Source organism: Dama dama, chromosome 22 (assembly GCF_033118175.1).
Source record: "Dama dama isolate Ldn47 chromosome 22, ASM3311817v1, whole genome shotgun sequence".
NCBI lineage: Eukaryota > Metazoa > Chordata > Mammalia > Artiodactyla > Cervidae > Dama > Dama dama.
This window is the reverse complement of record NC_083702.1, coordinates 22368539-22388559: the sequence shown is the minus strand read 5'-3', so window position 1 is coordinate 22388559 and position 20021 is coordinate 22368539. Positions and strand designations below refer to the sequence as shown.

Here is a 20021-nt window from a genome sequence, read left to right as displayed (position 1 = left end):
TTGTAAATTTGGGGATCTGCTTTGTCTCTTGAACACATTCTGCCAGTGGTTGGGCTTCCTCTTTGCCCCCTGGCTTGTGGAGATGAAGTAACCATACAGCAGAAAGCCAGCTAAGATGATCATTTGCTGAAGCTAATATGGGGTTTGCAGAGAGAGCTCTCCCAGAATGACTTTCTAGCCTCATGTGCATGTTTTTACTTTTCATTTATGAAAGCCATAAAAAGTGACCAAAGAAACAGGCTCAGATTCTTTGTTCCTCCACATGAAGAAGGGAGAAACGTACTGCTAATTAAAACTACTTTCCAGTGACAATCTACACCCTGGGATTTGTCATTTTGCCGGCCTTTCTCCTTCTGATGACATGAATTATGTGGAAGGACGTGAGATGGGAATTGACAGCAGCGCTAGTACATTAGCGTTCACTTTGCTAGCTGGCGCCTGATGCCAAGTTAGAAACCATTCTTGGTTGGGGAATTTGGACACCATGAATTCAAATAAGTTTGAATTTACTCTGTGACTATTTTTCATAGGTATATTTGACCTTAAGGTACGTGTTATCCAGGATTTATATGTGTTAATGTGGACTACAAGACCATTTCAATGGGAGTGATAAAGTTTTGATTAAAAAAGAAAATTTAGAAATGTTTGCGCTTTTCTCTTTGGGTTACTAGGCAGGCGGTGGTTAAAGGTTCCCTTCCACATCCTTTTGCCCTGACGTTATTTGAGGACACATTGTACTGGACTGACTGGAATACACATTCCATTTTGGCTTGCAACAAGTACACTGGCGAGGGACTGCGTGAAATCCATTCTAACATCTTCTCTCCCATGGATATACATGTCTTCAGCCAACAGAGGCAGCCAAATGGTAAGTGATCTTGATTTTTAAATTGCAAGTTGGAATAGCTTTGTAGCACTCTGATGTTTGGCTTTAGTGAGGGGGCAAGAAGAGAGAGGATGTATTCAGAGTGGGAAGGAATAAAAAATTGAGAAAATGTCAAAATTCAAGGTAGACAGTAGTCTAAACCATTTGTAGTTTAGTATCTATCGCTGCACAGCACCTCAGCGCTTTGTTTTAGTCTAGGGTTATGAAGGTAGAGAAGAGAGACAAAAAAAGAAATTGAGATAGCTCATATGTTAAAATTCTGTGCAAATACATTTCGTATTCATATTATTTCTCACTAATGAGTGATTTCATCCATTGTATGTTTAGAAACAGACACTCTCCTTGAATGGAAACCTTCATTATTAATTAATGTAATTATTAATGTAACTGGTCATTTACATACCTCAGGTTGCTTCAGTAAAGTACTTGCTTACCCCTTTTCTGTGTATATCTCCCCCTCCTTTTTCTCCTGTTTCTGGTCACCCTTCATAATGATTTGGACTGTGACAGCTGACAACAGTTTCTTGCAAGAGAATGTTAAGTGTTTGGCACTTGTGTGTAAATAAATGTCTGACATGTGTCTGAGTGTATTCAGAACCAAAAATGCAGGGCTTTTGGATTATGCATTACTTTGTATTAGCTCCTTCCATTTACGGGGAAATAGTCAAATATTGAATATGTCATATTGGAATTCAGTGATCATGAGTTCATAAAAATGTTTTAAAATGTTTGTGTTACTCTTTTGTAAAAAAAAAAAAAAAAAGAACGTTTAGTCACTTGTATAAATGTTTTACTCTCGGCTTTTTAATGACACTGTTGATCCTTTATGTTTCACTTGTTTGAGAATTTGCAGTTATCTGTGATACTGCCTTTTGTCTTTGATATTTTTTGTTTCCATGTTGATTTTTCTCTATGAGTATTGTTTATATCCATCCTCTTCTATTGTTTCTTCAGATTTTCTAATTAATCTCTGCTTCTCAGTTTCCCCTTTTAAAATCCATCATGCTTACCTTTTCCACGTAAATCTTTCCACAGTGTGGCTCTTCTTGACTCTCAGTGCCTCCACCACAGACATTCCCTTCTCTGTGCTTCTTCAGCTTTTATTGTTGTTAGTCAAATCTTTAATCTTCAGTTACTCTGATCACCTTACTGTCTCACGCAGTGTACAGCCTCCAAGCTTTCATTCATGTGGTTTTACCACACTTGAATGTCCTCCTATCTGTCCTTCCGGTCTTTCAAGGCTTCTGCCATGTCCTGTATCTACCATGAAGCTTTTCTTCAGTTCTTCAATCCTTTAGTGATTTACTTCCCATTTGACTCTATACTTATTTACAGTCTGAATGTGCACGATCTCAATTTCATTGTTCTGTACTGTTTTCCATTATTACTGTTCATGAATTTTGGCTTACTGGCTAGATTGCAAGCTTTTTTGGGGCAGGGACAGTCTCCTTTACTTCTTGTGTATTCCTCTTTGGATACAGAATGCCAAGTAGATTTTTCACTGTTTAATTCCCTTCCTTGCAGATGGTCTGGTCGTCAAGCACCCAGATGACATTTGGTAATAATTTGGTTTATCAGAGGTGCTCATGTATGGTCGTTAACCTTTGTGTACCTAGAGTGGGGGAGGTCATCCATAATCGTTGGTATTAATCAGTGTGATTTACATTTGACAGCTACAAATCCATGTGGAATTGATAATGGTGGTTGTTCCCACTTGTGTTTGATGTCTCCAGTCAAGCCTTTTTATCAGTGTGCTTGCCCAACTGGGGTCACACTCCTGGAGAATGGAAAAACCTGCAAAGATGGTAAGAAGTTGGTTGCCACGAAGGAAGAATTTTAGATAGCAATTGGGACTCTATATGATTTATTTCATTTGTCTGTAATAAGCTCTGCAAGTTACAGTGCTTTGGGAGACTAGTCACTTAATCCCTCAGTCTTCACAGTTGCTTATATAATGGGAGTGTTTTGTGTTTTATGGCATCTCTTGAATATTATTTTATAAATTATTTTAGTATTTTAGCTGAATTTTTAACATAAAGTTTTTTTGTTTGTTTGTTTTGTTTTTTTTTCACTTATTTTTATAACATGCACTTTTTTGGGGGAAAAATAGGTGCTATTTCTCTTCTCTGTCAGATCTCAAAGTCATGAATATCACAGTTGATTCTTGCAGAAATGAATATTCTCATAAAGAATATATTTTTAACAGGTAGCATTTGTAAATAAAGAACCTCTGCAAGGAAAAGATGTTTATTAAACTTTTAATTATAAAGACTATCATGGGATAGATACATTTTCTGAAAAATGATTGAATGATATTTTTAATTACCTTTTAACAACAGAGAAGTGCCTTCAGAAGAAGAAAAGAATTCCTTATTGTTCTGCTCAAAGCAGCCTGTTGCTATACTTAACCAGCACACTGCCTCTTCTCCTTACTCTCAGTTCCCTGTAGAGAGAGGGCATGTTGGAGAAATGCTCTGATTTAGGACATTTCAAGGTAACATTGGTTTGGGAGAATGCCAGTTCTCTTTTTCTTTTTAATGAGAATGTTGTTCTTCATTCTTAACCCTATGGATCACCATCTGGTTCTCTAGCCACCAGCACGACCTGGTAAGAAAATTGTTATATTTAGCAGTGGCTTCTTTATCTAACTCTGAAAAGTAGAAGCCTTTATTTAGGAGTGGGTTAGAGTTCCTGGAAGGGGGATCAGGGAGTCAGAGAGATGGGATTGAGTTGGTGTACAGGATATTTGTCATGACTTGGCATTGATAAATTATCCTCCTAGTCAGAGGTGAAACTGGCTGATTCTTGTGAGACGTTTCCATGGCAAACAATAATTTGGTTTCAATTTAAAACAAAAGGTTTTTGTGATGTTGCTTTTATGTTAAAAAATGTAGCCTGACTTTAAAATAGAGGATTTATTTTAGCCATAGTGGTCTGCTTACAGCCTTCAGTTCAGTTCAGTCGCTCAGTCATGTCCGACGACTCTCTGTGACCTCATGAACTGCAGCACGCCAGGCCTCCCTGTCCATCACCAACTCCCGGAGTCCACCCAAACCCATGTCCATTGAGTCAGTGATGCCATCCAACCATCTCACATCCTCTGTCGTCCCCTTCTCCTCCTGCCCTCAATGCCTCCCAGCATCAGGGTCTTTTCCAATGAGTCAACTCTTCGCAAGAGGTGACCAAAGTATTGGAGTTTCAGCTTCAGCATCAGTCCTTCCAATGAACACCCAGGACTGATCTCCTCTAGGATGGACCGGTTGGATCTCCTTGCAGTCCAAGAGACTCTCAAGAGTCTTCTCCAACACCACAGTTCAAAAGCATCAATTCTTTGGCGCTCAGCTTTCATTATAGTCCAACTCTCACATCCATACATGACCACTGGAAAAACCATAGCCTTGACTAGATGGACCTTTGTTGACAAAGTAATGTCTCTGCTTTTTAATAAGCTGTCTAGGTTGACAGCCTTAGAGCAGTGCAAATGTACCTGTTTAACGAGCATTTTAATTTCAGATATACATTTGGCATGTAGTAGCCTTAAGTTCGGAGAAGGCAGTGGCACCCCACTCCAGTACTCTTGCTTGGAAAATCCCATGGATGGAGAAGCCTGGTGGGTTGCAGTCCATGGGGTCGCTAAGAGTCGGCCACGACTGAGCGACTTCACTTTCACTTTTCACTTCCATGCATTGGAGGGGGAAATGGCAACCCACTCCAGTATTCTTGGCCTGGAGAATCCCAGGGACGGGCACCTGATGGGCTGCCGTCTATGGGGTCGCACAGAGTCGGACACGACTGAAGCGACTTAGCAGCAGCAGCAGCCTTAAGTTAACTATTTTGTTTCGATCACCTTGCCAGAATAACAGCTTCACTTTCTAAGACTTCTTTGTTTGAAGAGTTTGTGGCTGGCTCCTTTTGGTAGGTAGCGGAGGCAGTGAACTGTATAAAGTTACTCCTGCTTGGTGCCCACTGTGGCATTTAGGGCTGTATTCTCCCCAAGGTAGGGTTTATTTATAATTAATCCATGAGTCAAAAAGCTGATGCTGAGAGCTTCTTCTCTCCTCAGTTTTTTCTACTATAATTCCAGATTAATGCTTGAAGTTTAATATCAGTATTTTCTTTCAGGCTCATTTCTTTGGTTGGGAATCTTTTTTCACTCTTTCAGATGTCAACTTGCTTGCTATCTTTTTATTAGCTTTTATATAATGTTAGATGATTTTTTGCTAGTGGTTTACTTGAGCATTTAAAATCAAAACAAACAAGATTGAGTTAATGTTCTCATTCTCAACTGTATTTTTATTGATTGCTGTTTTGGGTTTAAAACACTTCATAAATACATCTGATTTAAAACTCAGTGAAATAAAAATTTAAGAGTTTATTAGAAAATAATGTATCAGCTAGTATTTATTGAGTACTTATATATTTGGTACATTTCTGAGTTTTGTGTTTATTTCCTCTAAGACTCTCAGCAACCCTATGAGATATCGGTGAAGATGTCAGGCTTAGAGAGATGAGCTATTTTGCCTGACTTTGTGTAACCGCTTGAATCCAGTTCTGTTACGCGCACAGCTCTCTCCTTTACCCACGGGGTCACATTTATTTGGTTACCTCCCCTCACATTCCCTCTCTTTTCTGCTGCTGTTTCCTCCTCCATAGCCTCTTTTGTCCCCAGTTCTGTCAGACGTTGCCCTATAGTTCTTTTTGTTAAAACAACTTGACTGAGGTAATTTACATATCATAAAAGTTAGCCTTTTCAAGTGTACAGTTCAGTGATTTTTAGTCAATTTACAAAGTTGTGTAACCATCACAATCCATCCAGTTTTAGAATATTCTCATTAATCACAAAAGATCCTTGTCCTGGATTCCTTACCTTTTTAAACATCCTTCTTGAACAAAGGACCTATATCCTATACTTCCTCTAATGTTTAGCTACTTAGCTTCTTAGTCATTACTTAGTTATATTCATTTCATCTTTAAGTGGCTGTTCTTAATTCCAGGGGCTATATAATGAATGAAGCCAGACAGAGAATCAGAAGTTGATTTGGAGAGTTCAGCCATTACAGAGCATGACCGCTTAGTCCAGCTACTCCTGTTTTACTGCATTACTTTCTATTCTACCCTAAATAGACCCTAGTATCCTTTTATACTCCTTGCTTTTCAGTTCCTGAAGAAGTTCTGCATTCTTTATTTAGAGACTAAATTTGGCCTGTGGGTTTCCATTTTTTCTTCATTGTTTTTCACTTTGTCGTTCTAGGTGCCACTGAATTACTGCTTTTAGCCCGAAGGACAGACTTGAGACGCATTTCTTTGGATACACCAGATTTTACTGACATTGTTCTACAGTTAGAAGACATCCGCCATGCCATTGCCATAGATTATGACCCCGTGGAAGGCTATATCTACTGGACTGATGATGAAGTGAGGGCCATCCGCCGCTCCTTCATAGATGGATCTGGCAGTCAGTTTGTGGTCACTGCTCAAATTGCCCATCCTGATGGTATTGCTGTTGATTGGGTTGCCCGAAATCTCTATTGGACAGACACTGGCACTGATCGGATAGAAGTGACGAGGCTCAACGGGACCATGAGGAAGATCTTGATTTCAGAGGACTTAGAGGAACCCCGGGCTATTGTGCTAGATCCCATGGTTGGGTAAGAGGCTCTGCTGACAGAAAATTTTGCCAGGGGTTTCTATTTCTGCAGGTACCCAAAACATTGACAAAAACAACATGAAGTATACGTTGCTTTCCAATAAATAGTTCTTTAATGACTGTGCATTTTTAGAATATAGTGATTGGAATAAAACCTCAAGTTAATGACTTGCTAGTTTTTTTCCTTGAATGTTTTGAATACGTTTTCTTTCTAAATTAAGTCCATACTTGCTGACTTTGGGTGTTGGCTGCAGATTTTGCCGAGGTTGCATCATGACCATGAAAAATATGGAGAGAACTTGTTTTCAGAACTCTTTCTGTTCCCCTAGAAAATTTAATTTCATCTCATTTTCAGTACTTCTAGGATGATTTGGTAAAGAATATGTTTCTTTTTAAATGTACCTAAATATATGAATGGCCTGATTTCTAAAACTTGGTCAGGACATGCAGCTATATGCCTGGTCTATCTTCCTTTTTTTTTTTTTTGGCTATTACACCCTGATCATGATCCAGGGAAACACAGCTTTCTACATGCTCATCAACATTAATTGTTATTATGAGAGTCATCCTGAGGGTGAACATAATGACAAATTATTACACTTCAGTGCATACCAATGCCTTTGAGCCCCTTAAACTCTCAGGAGCCACAAGAATCAGCGGTACGAGAAGAGTTAGTTATTTGGGGAAATCTGTTTTCCATCTGAATATTACTACTGGGATAACCTTTTTCTGTCAGATGATAAGCTAGCAAGAGAGAGAAGATTGTTGCTGGTAAGGAACACAAAATATCTTGGGGGGAAAAAATCTAAACATAGAGTCTCATTATTGGAAGGCATTTTTCATTATCACTCCTAGAAAACACTGTTTCATCTGAAAAAAATTTTTTACAAGTTTATACACTGCAATTATAAATGTCTTAAATGGACTCTTTGTATGTTTTAAGTCTTAACCTGTTTTTCCTTCTGTAGGTGTTAACTGGTAACCAATGTAAAAGAGGGTTGGGTCTCACCTTTAGGATATCTGAAATTTACAGTTCATTATCCGTTTTTAGCTCATACTCTGTATACTTCTGTAGGTACATGTATTGGACTGACTGGGGAGAAATCCCGAAAATTGAGCGAGCAGCTTTGGATGGTTCTGATCGAGTCGTATTGGTTAACACTTCTCTTGGTTGGCCCAATGGTTTAGCCTTGGATTATGATGAAGGCAAAATATACTGGGGAGATGCCAAAACAGACAAAATTGAGGTTTGTTTCTTGCTTTTTCACTTTAAAACCACTTTTATAACGGTTTTTGAGTTGATGGTGATATGATCCAGATATACTTGTCTCTTCAATGGGATGCCAGAGGCGTCTTGTATTTTAATCAACCTTTAGGATTCTAGGAATTAACATCTTTTCTTCCAACTCACCACAAGATTTCTGAGTTAATCTTGCATGAGAAATAGGTGTTCATCTATTTCTATTCTTAAAAGCTTATGTGAATGATTTTTCTCATTATGGGTAAAACCACTGCCTGAATTTCCTAGGGGCAGTTTGCACAAATCAGATGTTAAATAAGCTTGATACTGGAAGCGCTGGTAATCATTGTCAGGAAAACAGAGCATACATACATACTTTTTGTTGGTGTTGGGGAAGGTGGTGGTATATATTAACTATTAAGATGGTTACATGCAAACAGTTTTTCAATTGATTTATGAGCTGTGTGGGAGAAAAATTAATTAGCCAGGGCTTGAGAGAAAATATTTAAATCATAGAACTAAGTTGGGGCAGTCAGAATAGAATTATGGTGGAAACAGCCACCATATGTGAATATTTTATTACTTTGTTTTGTAAAGGGTGAAAATCCCTGATAATGGATGTGAAGTCTGAATTCTACAACTTTAAATTGGGCTCTGCCAGAGGTCTTGTGGGTCACGCAGTTAAAACAGAGTTTTGATCACAGTATTTCTTTGGAGATCACATGATTTCTCATATAAGGAGTAGGTTTGAATGGCTCTTCAGAGCCATGACACGCATCTTGTAATAGATAATTTGGGCTATAGAGCAGTTACTTTAGAAAGGTAATTCTTGGGAGTGACAGGGACTCTCAGGGAATAATGAGATAAAGGGTCTTGTTTCAGATTGGAATCTTGGAATAGAAAAAAAAAACCTATTAGTATTCCACTGGGCTTAAATCCTGAAAACCATCTTCTGCTCTTGCAGCTGGTTTCCATTAATAGAAAACTGCATAGACTTGACTGTACAAATGTCTTCCCTGTTGTTAGTGTTTCACTGCCCCCACCCTCGCTAAATCCACGTTAGTGTTGGAATTTTTAGCAGCTGGAGTGCAGTGCTGTTGAGACAGAGGTTGTGAGTTTACTTTTCAGACAGGCCGTGAGCATCACTGGGGTACAGATCACACACCATTCCCCTCCAGTTCACGAATTGCCAATTGTTGATCCGCCCTGGACTCTCCATGAATGTATATGTGTTACTACTCTTAGAAAAACAGTTGTGGCCCGTGTGTCCCAGAGGACTGTCTGCACATAAGGCAGGAGCACATAGTTTACATCAGAGAAGAGAACGTGATTTTTTATTTCATAGGGATTTAAAAAATTCTGTATATGATCTTATCTTTCTTAGCTTGCTATGACCGTTTAGATTGTAAATAAAACATTGGTTTCTTTCTAGGAATTTTTCAAGTCTTATCTACATTAGGTCATTTTATTTAGAGAAATTTATTAGGAATCACAAGAAGTCGAGGAGAGATTTGGGTAGAGAAATGGGAATTTATGGAGGTTCTGAATGACAGTGTTTAAGAATAAAAATGCACAATATAGAATATTCTACAGGATTTATTTTCTTATTTTGTAGGAAATGCAGTAGGTCTAAAAATTAGGGTTAATTCTGGCCTCTTGAGCTGTGTATACGTATTAATATATGTGATGTCATTTGCTTTCTCACTTCTTTTTTCTTTCTTGACTTGTACCGTCATCCTTAAACTTTCCTTTCAGATCTGCTTCTCTTCTTCCAGGTTTCAGTCAGTTCAGTTTAGTTGCTCAGTCGTGTCAGACTCTTTGTGACCCCATGGACTGCAGCACGCCAGGCCTCCCTGTCCATCATCATCTCCCGGAGTTTACTCAAACTCATGTCCGTCGAGTTGGTGATGCCATCCACCCATCTCATCCTCTGTCATCCCCTTCTCCTCCTGCTCTCAATCTTTCCCAGCATCAGGGTCTTTTCCAGTGAGTTAGCTCTTCACATCAGGTGGCCAAAGTATTGGAGTTTCAGCTTCAGCATCAGTTCTTCCAATGAATATCCAGGACTGGTTTCTTTAGGATGAACTGTTTGGACCTCCTTGCAGTCCAAGGGATTCTTAAGAGTCTTCTCCAACCCCATAGTTCAAAAGCATCAATTCTTTGGCACTCACCTTTCTTCCAGGTTTATTGGAACACAACTGCTGTTTGTTCTTTGTTCTCTTTTTGACAGATTGTTTAGGGTTGGTGATATATCTGCTTCTACCAAATCCTACACACAAAGACCTCCCCTTGTTTTTTCCTCTGGAGACTCTGATGAAGTTTCCCAAATTGGGCATTCAAAGCATTTGTAATTTGAATTATAATTATAGTATAAAAAATTTTTTTTTTTTTTACAGATTCATCTGGGAAATAGAGCTGCTACTGTAATCTAAAACTGCTGATATATGACAAGCTAAGGAAGGAGCACAGCTCTCCATCTAAATCAGTCTTGCATAAGGGAGGAAGAAAAACTGTTAGGTTCCTACTCTGAGACAAGTAGTGATTATAGGAGCAGCTGTGACCCCAGCTTGTCTTCTTGCCTTACTTGATAGTAGGTCGACCAAAACTTTTGGGAAGATACATAATTTAAAAAATGCTCTCTTTTCTTAGATTACTTGCTGGCTAGCAAGTAATCAACTTACTCTTAGTGCTCATCTGACCTAGTCTATGTCACATGCTCCTTGCTAGTCCCCTTCTCTTTAGAAAGCTTCCCCGCTTCTTTTGTCATGCCCAAGAATGAAAGGTGCTTTTTCCTGGGACTATAAGAAAATACTAAATTACAGTTGTTGTGGCCCTGTCTCTTCTGGAAGACTTCAAGTTTACCTGGGTTGTATGTTTCCAGTACATTTGGGAATTAAAAATAGGGGTTTGGTAAATGGTCATGTAGCACTGTAAGGCATAGTAAGCTCTTGTGTTTTGGGTGGATCTTATGCGAAGAGCTCAAAGTGTTCATTCGGTTATGCGCTCTGCTCCCTCAGTGGAGATTACTTAGATCAGGTTCTCACTCACTTCTTTTGATAAGTGGTGATGTAACCAGATGCTGGATATGTTGGGGAGCTAGGTCTGAGGATTGGGGGAAACCAGAGAAAATTAATAGGGAGCTTTGGGTTTCAGACTTCATTTTTGTTGTCCAGAGTTGCAAGAAAAAATAAATAGGTTTACCTGAGATTTACAACCAACTTCCACAGAGAGCAATGCTGTATAGTGAAGTGCTAATGATGTCTTTTTTTTTTTTTTTAAAGATGATCATCGTATTGACTGGTGCTTTAATATAAGAATGTTTCTGTGAGTGTATGTCTGATTTTCATATTTGTGAACTGATAGGGGCCACTTAACTGTAGGTACTTGTTTATGTTTCTTCATTATGCTGAAATCATTTCATCACCTTTTACACACAAGCTTCTAGTTTACTTGTCTGCACTGGAGTCCCCTCTACCCTCCACTCAGGTGTTAAAATAATAAATACTAAAATACTTTCTGATAATAAATACTAACGCATTAGCCGGAAAGGTTGTTTCTTTTTTCTGGTAGGTGACATTAAATAAGCCTTTATTTCTGTTTTATAAGGCCTTACAGTAGGCAGAAGCACATGGTGTCTTAACAGTATTTTCATGTTTCTTGATCCACTCTCAACACCAAAAGCGTTAAGCATTTGTAGCACTATTGGCCTGCAGTATTGCTTACCAATAGTGAAGACATATCATAGATAATTTATAAGTTTAAAATATTTATATAAAGCTAAGAATATACTGTTAGCTTGTATTTTCTTGAGGATGATTTTTACATACCAGTTTAACTTGACATTATTAATGTGATTTCAATCACTGGTTTTATTGAAAATAGTAATACTATCATAGAGATTTTAGTATTAAAATCTCTGAGATTTTCTCACAATTAATTTTCTTAGTATATACTTGTTATTTGTTTTTTTTCCCCTTTTTATTTCAGAGCTTATGCTGACAAATGCAGCAAGAGCTAGTGGAGATAAAGATTTTCTGATCTTTGTCAGACATATAGAATTTTTTTCAAATCTCTTTTATTGTAAATTTCCCTATTTTAGAGAATACAGCATCCGTAGATAGTTTCTCCAAAATCTAGGTATTCCTGGCACAGTTCTGTTGGGAAAGAGAAACAGAAATTATTAGAACTTTGAGTACCAAGGAATTTTTGAATAAAGAGGGTATTATTGTGTAGGATGTGTACTGAAAACTTGGCTTTTGGTGAATGTTCTGTTTCATAGTCTAAGCCTGAAATTGCAGGGCTACATTTTCCTCTCATGACAGCTTCCTCTGTTTAATCAGTACTCTTATAAAGAAATCTGTTTCCCAAGTATTGAGATTTCTTTTTAAAGTAATTTCTTTGTCTGGCATCTTTAGCCTGAGTATTGTGAAAGTCTGTTGAAACACACAAGGACCCATTTATGATGGTTTTCCTTATTGTTTGTTTCTAAGATTAATTCCTCCTTAAGAAATTATAATAATGTAATCATTATTGGGGTAATCATCTCATCTGTTGAGGTAAAGCACTCCTGAGTATGTGACAAGTACCAACAAGTTCTTCCTTTTAAATCTTTGCCAGTTTATAACACTATCTCGTAAAATTGATTTTACTTTTAGTTTTAGAGAAAGGTTCAAGATAATGAACTTAAATAATCTGAATCTTTGCCCATTCCTACTACTTTACCACAGTATATGTATGTGAATATATATATTTTCCCCCTGTGTATTCTTGACATATTATAACAGAAAAATACTGATAAATTCCACTGTTAGATTCCTCAGCTCAACAGAACACCTGGATCTGGGGCCTGTATTCATTGAGTTGTAAACATGATGCTCTCCCATTATATTTCTTATTTCTGTTTGGGATGTATCTTAATGATTATATACATCTTTAAGCTCCTGTATGAAAGTTATCTGTTTCATACCTATATGAAAGTTGATGTACAGTTCTAACAACATTTTTAAACTTGTTACTGCAATCTGCAGTAGGCAGAGTAGTACATCATCCAATTATAAGCTCTGTCATCTCATTATCCACTCTACTTTGGCTCTAAAAGAATTATTGCACGTATTTATGATGAGAGAAACTTGCTTGATGATAGGTGTAATCATACTTTTCCTGAACTGCCACAACAAACCCGTGAGCCTCACCAGGCAAGATGCATTTACCTCGCTTTGGAGTTATAATAATTTTATCTGTGTAAATTAGGATAATCTGATACACATTGGTACTTAGAAAGCATTTTAGGGACCAAGTTTGAACTTGCACTTGTATCATTTTTTAAATATTATCGTATTATACGTTTCCATCTCATGTTTTAGTATTCAGCCATTTAATATGTGGGGAGCTGTTTTTAGTTACAGTCTGATTATTTTAGAAGTACCTGTTTTGTTCCTTTGGTTTTTCTACCCCCGAAGTAGGAGTGCTGACTTTCTGTGTCCTACTTTCTTGAGAAGAGAAGTCAACCTCTTTACAATTTATAACAGTTTTTAGTTCTTATGGAGGTAATCTCTAGATCTTTATTGAATCATTTTGTGATATTGGACCTAGTTCTCATGATTTTGCCATTTAACTGGGGGTGACTATAGATAATTCACATAATTGCTGATTTTTGTATTTTGACCACTGAGATCATTTGAACCTGATGATCTTGACGTTCCTTCCAGCTTTAACGTTTTCTGATGCTTTTTATACTAATTGCATATCATAGAGTATCATGGGATGCATATCATGGGAGAATTGCTAAGAAGGAATGTATATCACAGATGACATGACTTGTTTTTTTTTTCCTTTAAATTTTTCCTTATATACTGTGCCTGTAATTCCTCTCATCTAAAGAAAACTTGGCATATTGGAGGTTCAGTATCTTTGTAACTCAGTTTTACTGATATTAACTTCTGGTAAGCTATTCATTTAGATTTTGCACTGACCTCTATGCAGACTACTTCATTATTAACATATGTGATGGGTTTAAATAAATGTTGAAAGCTGTTGTTTGAAGCTTGCCAAACATGTAGATGTTAATAGAGTCCATGTAAAACATTTTTCAGGCGGTTATTTCCCTGTAGCTTGGAAGCTATTATATATACTTTTAAAGGGGTCACAGAGATTTTATTTTTATTGTTATTAGATTTGGAAAGGGTAAACAGTCATATAAATGGCAAGGACCACAATTTTGGGACTTCTTGGGAGGGAATTTGCAAAACATTGAACCATGTTAACAATGACAAGTATTTTCACCTTATCACCAGCTATTTAAGGATTCTGTGTAATAGTCATTCCTAAAGTTATCCATAATGAGCAAAGGATTCACCTTCAGTCTTTTTTTCCCCCACTTTAAATGTAGTTTTCAGTTTTAAAATGTTAAGAATGTTATAATGCAGGCCCTGTTAATTTTTTTGTTGAACTCTTGAGTTCCCAAACTCTTCATTCATTGTACTGTGATTGTTTTTGATAGATATGATCTAAAATAATAATCTCAGGGAAGGAGTTAGAATCCCTTTTATTGTGCTGAGATTTTCAGTAGACTAGTGTTTTGTCATTTCATTTATTATTTTGAGCTTCTGAAATCTGCCAGGCTTGTAGTTAGTAAGTAGGATTGAAATTAGAGGCTTTGCTATTAATCTAGTCCTTGTTCAGAGTTATTTAGTTTTGTTGTTCATTCATTTTTGATTTTGGATTGATTGGCTTTTATGTCTGGTTGAGATTTATAATACTATTTTTGTGTTAGTTACAGTGTTATTCTTAAAATATGGGGGCGAAAACCCCAAACTCTTCTGGGTCACAGTGGATTTCATTAGTCTGCAGATAGTAAGGAAACGGTATTTCATGTGTTTTCAGAGTATCATTATCTTTGGGGGAAAAAGCCATGTTCAGACAGTTCAGATGTTATCATCAGATGGTTTCTGGATAGGTCCTGTACTCAAGCAAACATGTATTTTTTCTAACCCGGGTTTTGTTTCTTAAAATGGAGCAGTGCTTGGTGCTTTCTGCTTAGCTTTTTTTATTTGCCAAAGGTCATAGAACTTTCTACTTAGAAAGAAAAGAATGGAATTCAAGTTTCCTGTACGGTACTTTTTGTGTTGAGTTCTGCTGCCTCTTTCTTTTTGAAGTAATTTCAGACTTCAACAAAAAATTGGCAAGAGTCGTAAAACTTTCACCCAGATTTGTTTTACGTACTCAGAGAATAGTGATCACCAGGAAATGAACATTTATACCATTTCCATTATTCCTATTATATTAATTGGAATTCTCTCATAAGGAAGAGATGTCCCCTTGCCTATTTATTCAATTATTCATGTATATTTGTACATACATATTTTTATATATATGAACCCATGGATGTTCAATTTATTCCACAGGTTACCTTGCATTGTCATCATTATATTGTTGCAAAGATTATCCCAGAATTGGCAATAGGGGTACCATCAAGGTGATTCCATATTCTTTTCACATGTGTCCTTTTTTTTTTTTAAATTGTGGTGAAAAACACATAACATAAAAGCTACCACCTTAACCATTTTAAAACATACAGTGGTGTTAATTATATGTGCATTATTGTTCAAGATCTTGCGAACTTTTTTATCTTGCAAAACTGAATCTCCATTCCTATTGAACAACTTCTGGCGAACACCATTTTACTTTCTGATTCTCAGGATTTGATCACTTTAGATAACTCATCTAAGTGGAATTATGTGGTATTACCTTTTTGTGACTGGCTGTATCTCACGTAGCATAATGTCCTCAAGGTTCATCCATGTTTGTGTCATGTGATAGGATTCCCATCTTTTTTTAGGCTGAATAATATTCCATTTTATGCATATACTACATTTTCTCTAACCATTCATCTTTTGATGGCCATTTAATTTGGTTCCACCTCTGGGCTATTGTGAATAACCGTGCCACAATGAATATGAGGTGCAAATACCTCTTTGGGATCCCATTTTTCAATCTGTACCAGAAGTAGGATTGCTGGATCATATGGGAATTTAATTTTACTTTTGTAAGGAGTCCCCATCATTTTAAAAACACTTTTTGGAACAACGGTATAGTCCAGCTTTCTCTTTTATTTCCCCTGCCAAGGAGCCATGGTTCTTTTTAATGAATAGTATTTAAAACCAGAATCCGGACATGAGGCGTGCTCATTGGTACTGGAGTAATTTGCCTTAATTACTAAGATGTTAGAGTCAATTTTCCATGCTAAGACTCCAAATAGAGTGTACATAAGTTGTTCTTGAGCGAGAGGAAAGGGATCAGTATTCCCTTGTTAATGTGCTAATGGTTCTCCCAGTAGGGTCATTAAAGGTTCTAGGACAGTGGGGTTCTCAGAGGTGTCTCATGAAGCAGTTGAGTAAATTGACTAAGGTGGGGTTGATTTTCGATACCTTCAGTTGAAAATCTGTTCTCAATTTTATAGTTTTGCTGAGTAATTCTTGTTTTAGAATGCTTTGGTCACAATCGCAATTTGTAGCTCTTGTCTGTAAAAGAGCGTAGTAACTGCAAATGTTTGGTATTCTAAACATGACTTCTTGTAAAAATACTATAAAACTACCTAGTGCAAGTGTGACACTTTCTTTTTCCGTATTGAAAATCACTTGTATTTACTCAGACATAGAATGTCTTGAAGTAGGTTAAAGTCTTTAAATGCAGCACTGGATTTGCTCTTACTGCTCTCTTAAACAGATGCAGAGTATCCCTCTGTTTCCCTTACTGGGTGCAAAGCATTTCTCTTCACTTCTCACTCCAGTGAGATTCTGCATGACTGAAATGTTATTGCCATCAATAAATACTGTCTTCTGTTTTCCAAAAAGGCCATTTCTGTGAAATTATACTTTTTACCCTATGGAGTATATGAATCAGTCCCAATGATACCTATTTGTCATATATATATATAAAATTATAAATATATTAATTATATGTTAATATATGCAATATATAATTATTTATATATGTAATATATAAACTAATAATTCACTGCTTGTTTTGAATATTGGCTGGGCTTTTATAAAAGGAATGGTTTGTTTGAATTTTCTTTTGGAACTTGATAGTATTCCCAGTTCATTTCATGATGGGTGCCTGATTGTCCTGTTGTCATCTATTTCTTGAACATGTCTAGTCAAGAGAAGTTGCATAGCAGCAAGTTTGGTAGCAGACTGGCTGCATTCCAAGATGGGTAATCCTGTGTTGACATTTAATGAGCTGACGAAACTGCTCAAAAACGGATGTCATGTCTACAGAAGGTTTGCCATTACCTCCTATCTGTGAAGATAATGTTCTGGTTAACCCACATCTGTTTCTTGTTGTAGTCCGTGTTCTAAGTGTGGTTTGTAATATTTGGGAATGCCTCAGAATGTTAAATCCGTACCACAATGCGGTTGAAGCAGCTGAAACCACTGGAGACTCTGGTTCAGATTTGGAGGTAGATTTTAGGAGTGACAGAAGCCTAATTTCTGTTTAATTAAACCACTCTGAGGTAATACGATGAAGCACAACCTCAAGAGTTGCCAGAAGATTTAATTAGTGTTGGCTCAACTTTTAAAGCATAAGGGTAATCTTTTAGAATTGGCTAAAGTGGTGCATTTGTTCTGGGTTCACAGTGTACAAGCAGTCTTTTACCGGGATTTGGGTTGTTATTTTAAACATAAAGAGGCTTAAAATGGTATTTACAAACCTAGTAACCTGTCCAAAACTGTTACTCCTTGGGTATGAGAATGTAATAGTAATTTTCTTTGAGACAAAGCAACATGTTCTTGTTTTACTGTGTTGCTTTTGCCTAGAAGAGAGATTGTGTGGTTGATAAAAGAAATGTTTAGGGTAGAAGCCAATTTGCTAAGAAGTGTCAACTCTGCAAAAGTAATGGAAGGAAACAGATTTCACAAAGTAATCCTTAGACTCCGTGTAAGGGGAAATACATAGTTCTTCAGCTGTGAGGTCCCACAGCCACGTTTAGTTTAAACTTTCGATCCCTTAATCTCTTCAGACTATTCTTTTTTTTTTTTTTTTCAGACTATTCTTATAAATTGCTTCCTACATCGTATGAATAACAAAAATGATAGCATTTTTTAATAATATTATTATCATTATTTACATGCCCTTGGACTATTATCTTACCTCCATTTTTTTTTTTTTTTCTCCTTTTTTTTTTTTTACTTATGGAAAATTTCAGGCACATAGTAAAGTGGAGTAAAGATACTCGGGAACCACCCAGCTTCTCCTGGTGAGAGCTCAAGGCTCGCCCCATCTCCTTGGTGATGGCAGATATAAATGTAATGGCAGGTTCAGTTCAGTTCAGTTGCTCAGTTGTGTCCGACTCTTTGCGACCCCATGGACTGCAGCACACCAGGCCTCCCTGTCCATCACCAACTCCCAGAGTCTACCCAAACCCATGTCCATGGAGTCGGTGATGCCATCCAACCATCTCATCCTCTGTCGTCCCCTTCTCCTCCTGCCCTCAATCTTTCCCAGCATCAGGGTCTTTTCTATTGAGTCAGCTCGTCACATCAGGTGGCCGAAGTATTGGAGTTTCAGCTTCAACATCAGTCCTGCCAATGAACACCCAGGACTGATCTCCTTTATGATGGGCTGATTGGATCTCCTTGCAGTCCAAGGGACTCTCAAGAGTCATCTCCAACACCACAGTTCAAAAGCATCAGTTCTTCAGCACTCAGCTTTCTTTATAGTCCAACTCTCACATCCGTACATGACCACTGGAAAAACCATAACATTGACTGGACGGACCTTTGTTGACAAAGTGATGTCTCTGCTCTTTACTATGCTGTCTAGGTTGGTCATAACTTTCCTTCCAAGGAGTAAGTGTCTTTTAATTTCACGGCTGCAATCACCATCTGCAGTGATCTTATTAATATAAATGTGGTTTTAATACTTGTATTTTGAGATAAGCAAAAAGAAATGAAATCAGGCCTTTGTCCTTATTCTTAACAAATCTCGGCTGGTACTTTGAAATGTAAACTTGCAAATGTGATAAAAGATGAAACAAGTAGAGTTTTGTTCATTCTTTTCATGAGAAACCACTTTTTGAAGTAATTTTAACCTGTATTAGAATTTAGTTTAGCTGGGGAGGGAAGAAAGCTCAAATGGAAAACATTTGTTTGTGGTTCTACCGAGCCTGTGAGTCTAGGGCAGCCTCGAAGGTGGCAGGCAGGTTTGAGAGGGGATGGAGGTCCAATGTAAAACAGGATTAAATTAACTTTGTTGTGGGCTGTATAGTCACCACCATTAAATTCTAATCCTGCACAGCCCACTGTGGTAGTCAGTGGCCACATATGTCCACAGAGCACCTACAGTGCAGTTACTCTGAATTGAGATGCTTAAAGGTTAAATGCATACTGAGAAGACTGTAAATCTTAGTATTAAAATCTCAGCAGTACAGTTCTAAAGATTACATTTTGAAGTAAAAATATTTTGGATATATTTGAATAAATTAAGTATATCTATTTTTAAACTTAAAAAACATCTGGCTTCTAGAAAATTTTAAATTACACAGGACTCACATTTGTGACTTGTGTTATACTTTGTTCGGACAGCACTATTTTAGACTCAACTCTGTTGTAAAAAGCTGTAGCAGTCAAGAATGGGAAGATAGTTAAGGGGACAGGTGTTCTTACAAAGTTACATTGAAAGTGTCTTTAGCATATCTTAGTTACCTCGTTGAATTTGAAATTGAGATGCTACATCTAGCTTTAAGTGTGTACTGTATTTACTCCACTACTCCCCCCCCCAAAAAAAAAAAAAAAAAGACTTTTAGTTTTGCCTTTCAAGTGAGAGAAGAAGGAATAGCTAGCTAGAAGATACTAATGTTCCAGTGTGCAAAGCTATATAGAATCCTTAGCTGTGGCTTTTAGGGAACTGTATTTCAGTCCTTGGACTCTGCTATTCTAAAGATTATCATTTGTTGTTGTTTTGCCAGATGTTGCTAAAAGTTACCTTACCATTTAAGCATGTCCTTTGCATGTTTTTTTTTCTTTTTTCTGAGACCCTTGCTTGCACTTAGAGCAGCATTAACACTGATCTAAGCCCCGGTTTTGTCAGGGGATCAGTGTAAAGGTCAGCAAAGCACTCCTAACCTGCAGTCCTTATGTGCAGTTCTGAAATCTAAAAAGCTCTCTAAACCGAAAGTTGTTTTTGTTAATTCAGTTGGTAACGACCCTGACTTGAAGCGGTGTAAGACTAATTGTAGTCTCTGTTTA

General features: G+C 37.2%; 1 protein-coding gene across 3 annotated transcripts in view; it reads left to right on the top strand.

Moving 5' to 3' along the window:
- LRP6 (LDL receptor related protein 6) overlaps positions 1-20021 on the top strand; it is a 177566-nt gene that overhangs the window by 91712 nt on the left and 65833 nt on the right. For all 3 annotated transcript variants that reach the window (XM_061125031.1, XM_061125030.1, XM_061125029.1), the window contains exons 4-7: positions 672-868; positions 2560-2691; positions 6138-6534; positions 7609-7780. In XM_061125031.1, coding sequence (XP_060981014.1) covers positions 672-868; positions 2560-2691; positions 6138-6534; positions 7609-7780 — 898 coding nt within the window. The remainder of the gene's footprint in view (positions 1-671; positions 869-2559; positions 2692-6137; positions 6535-7608; positions 7781-20021) is intronic.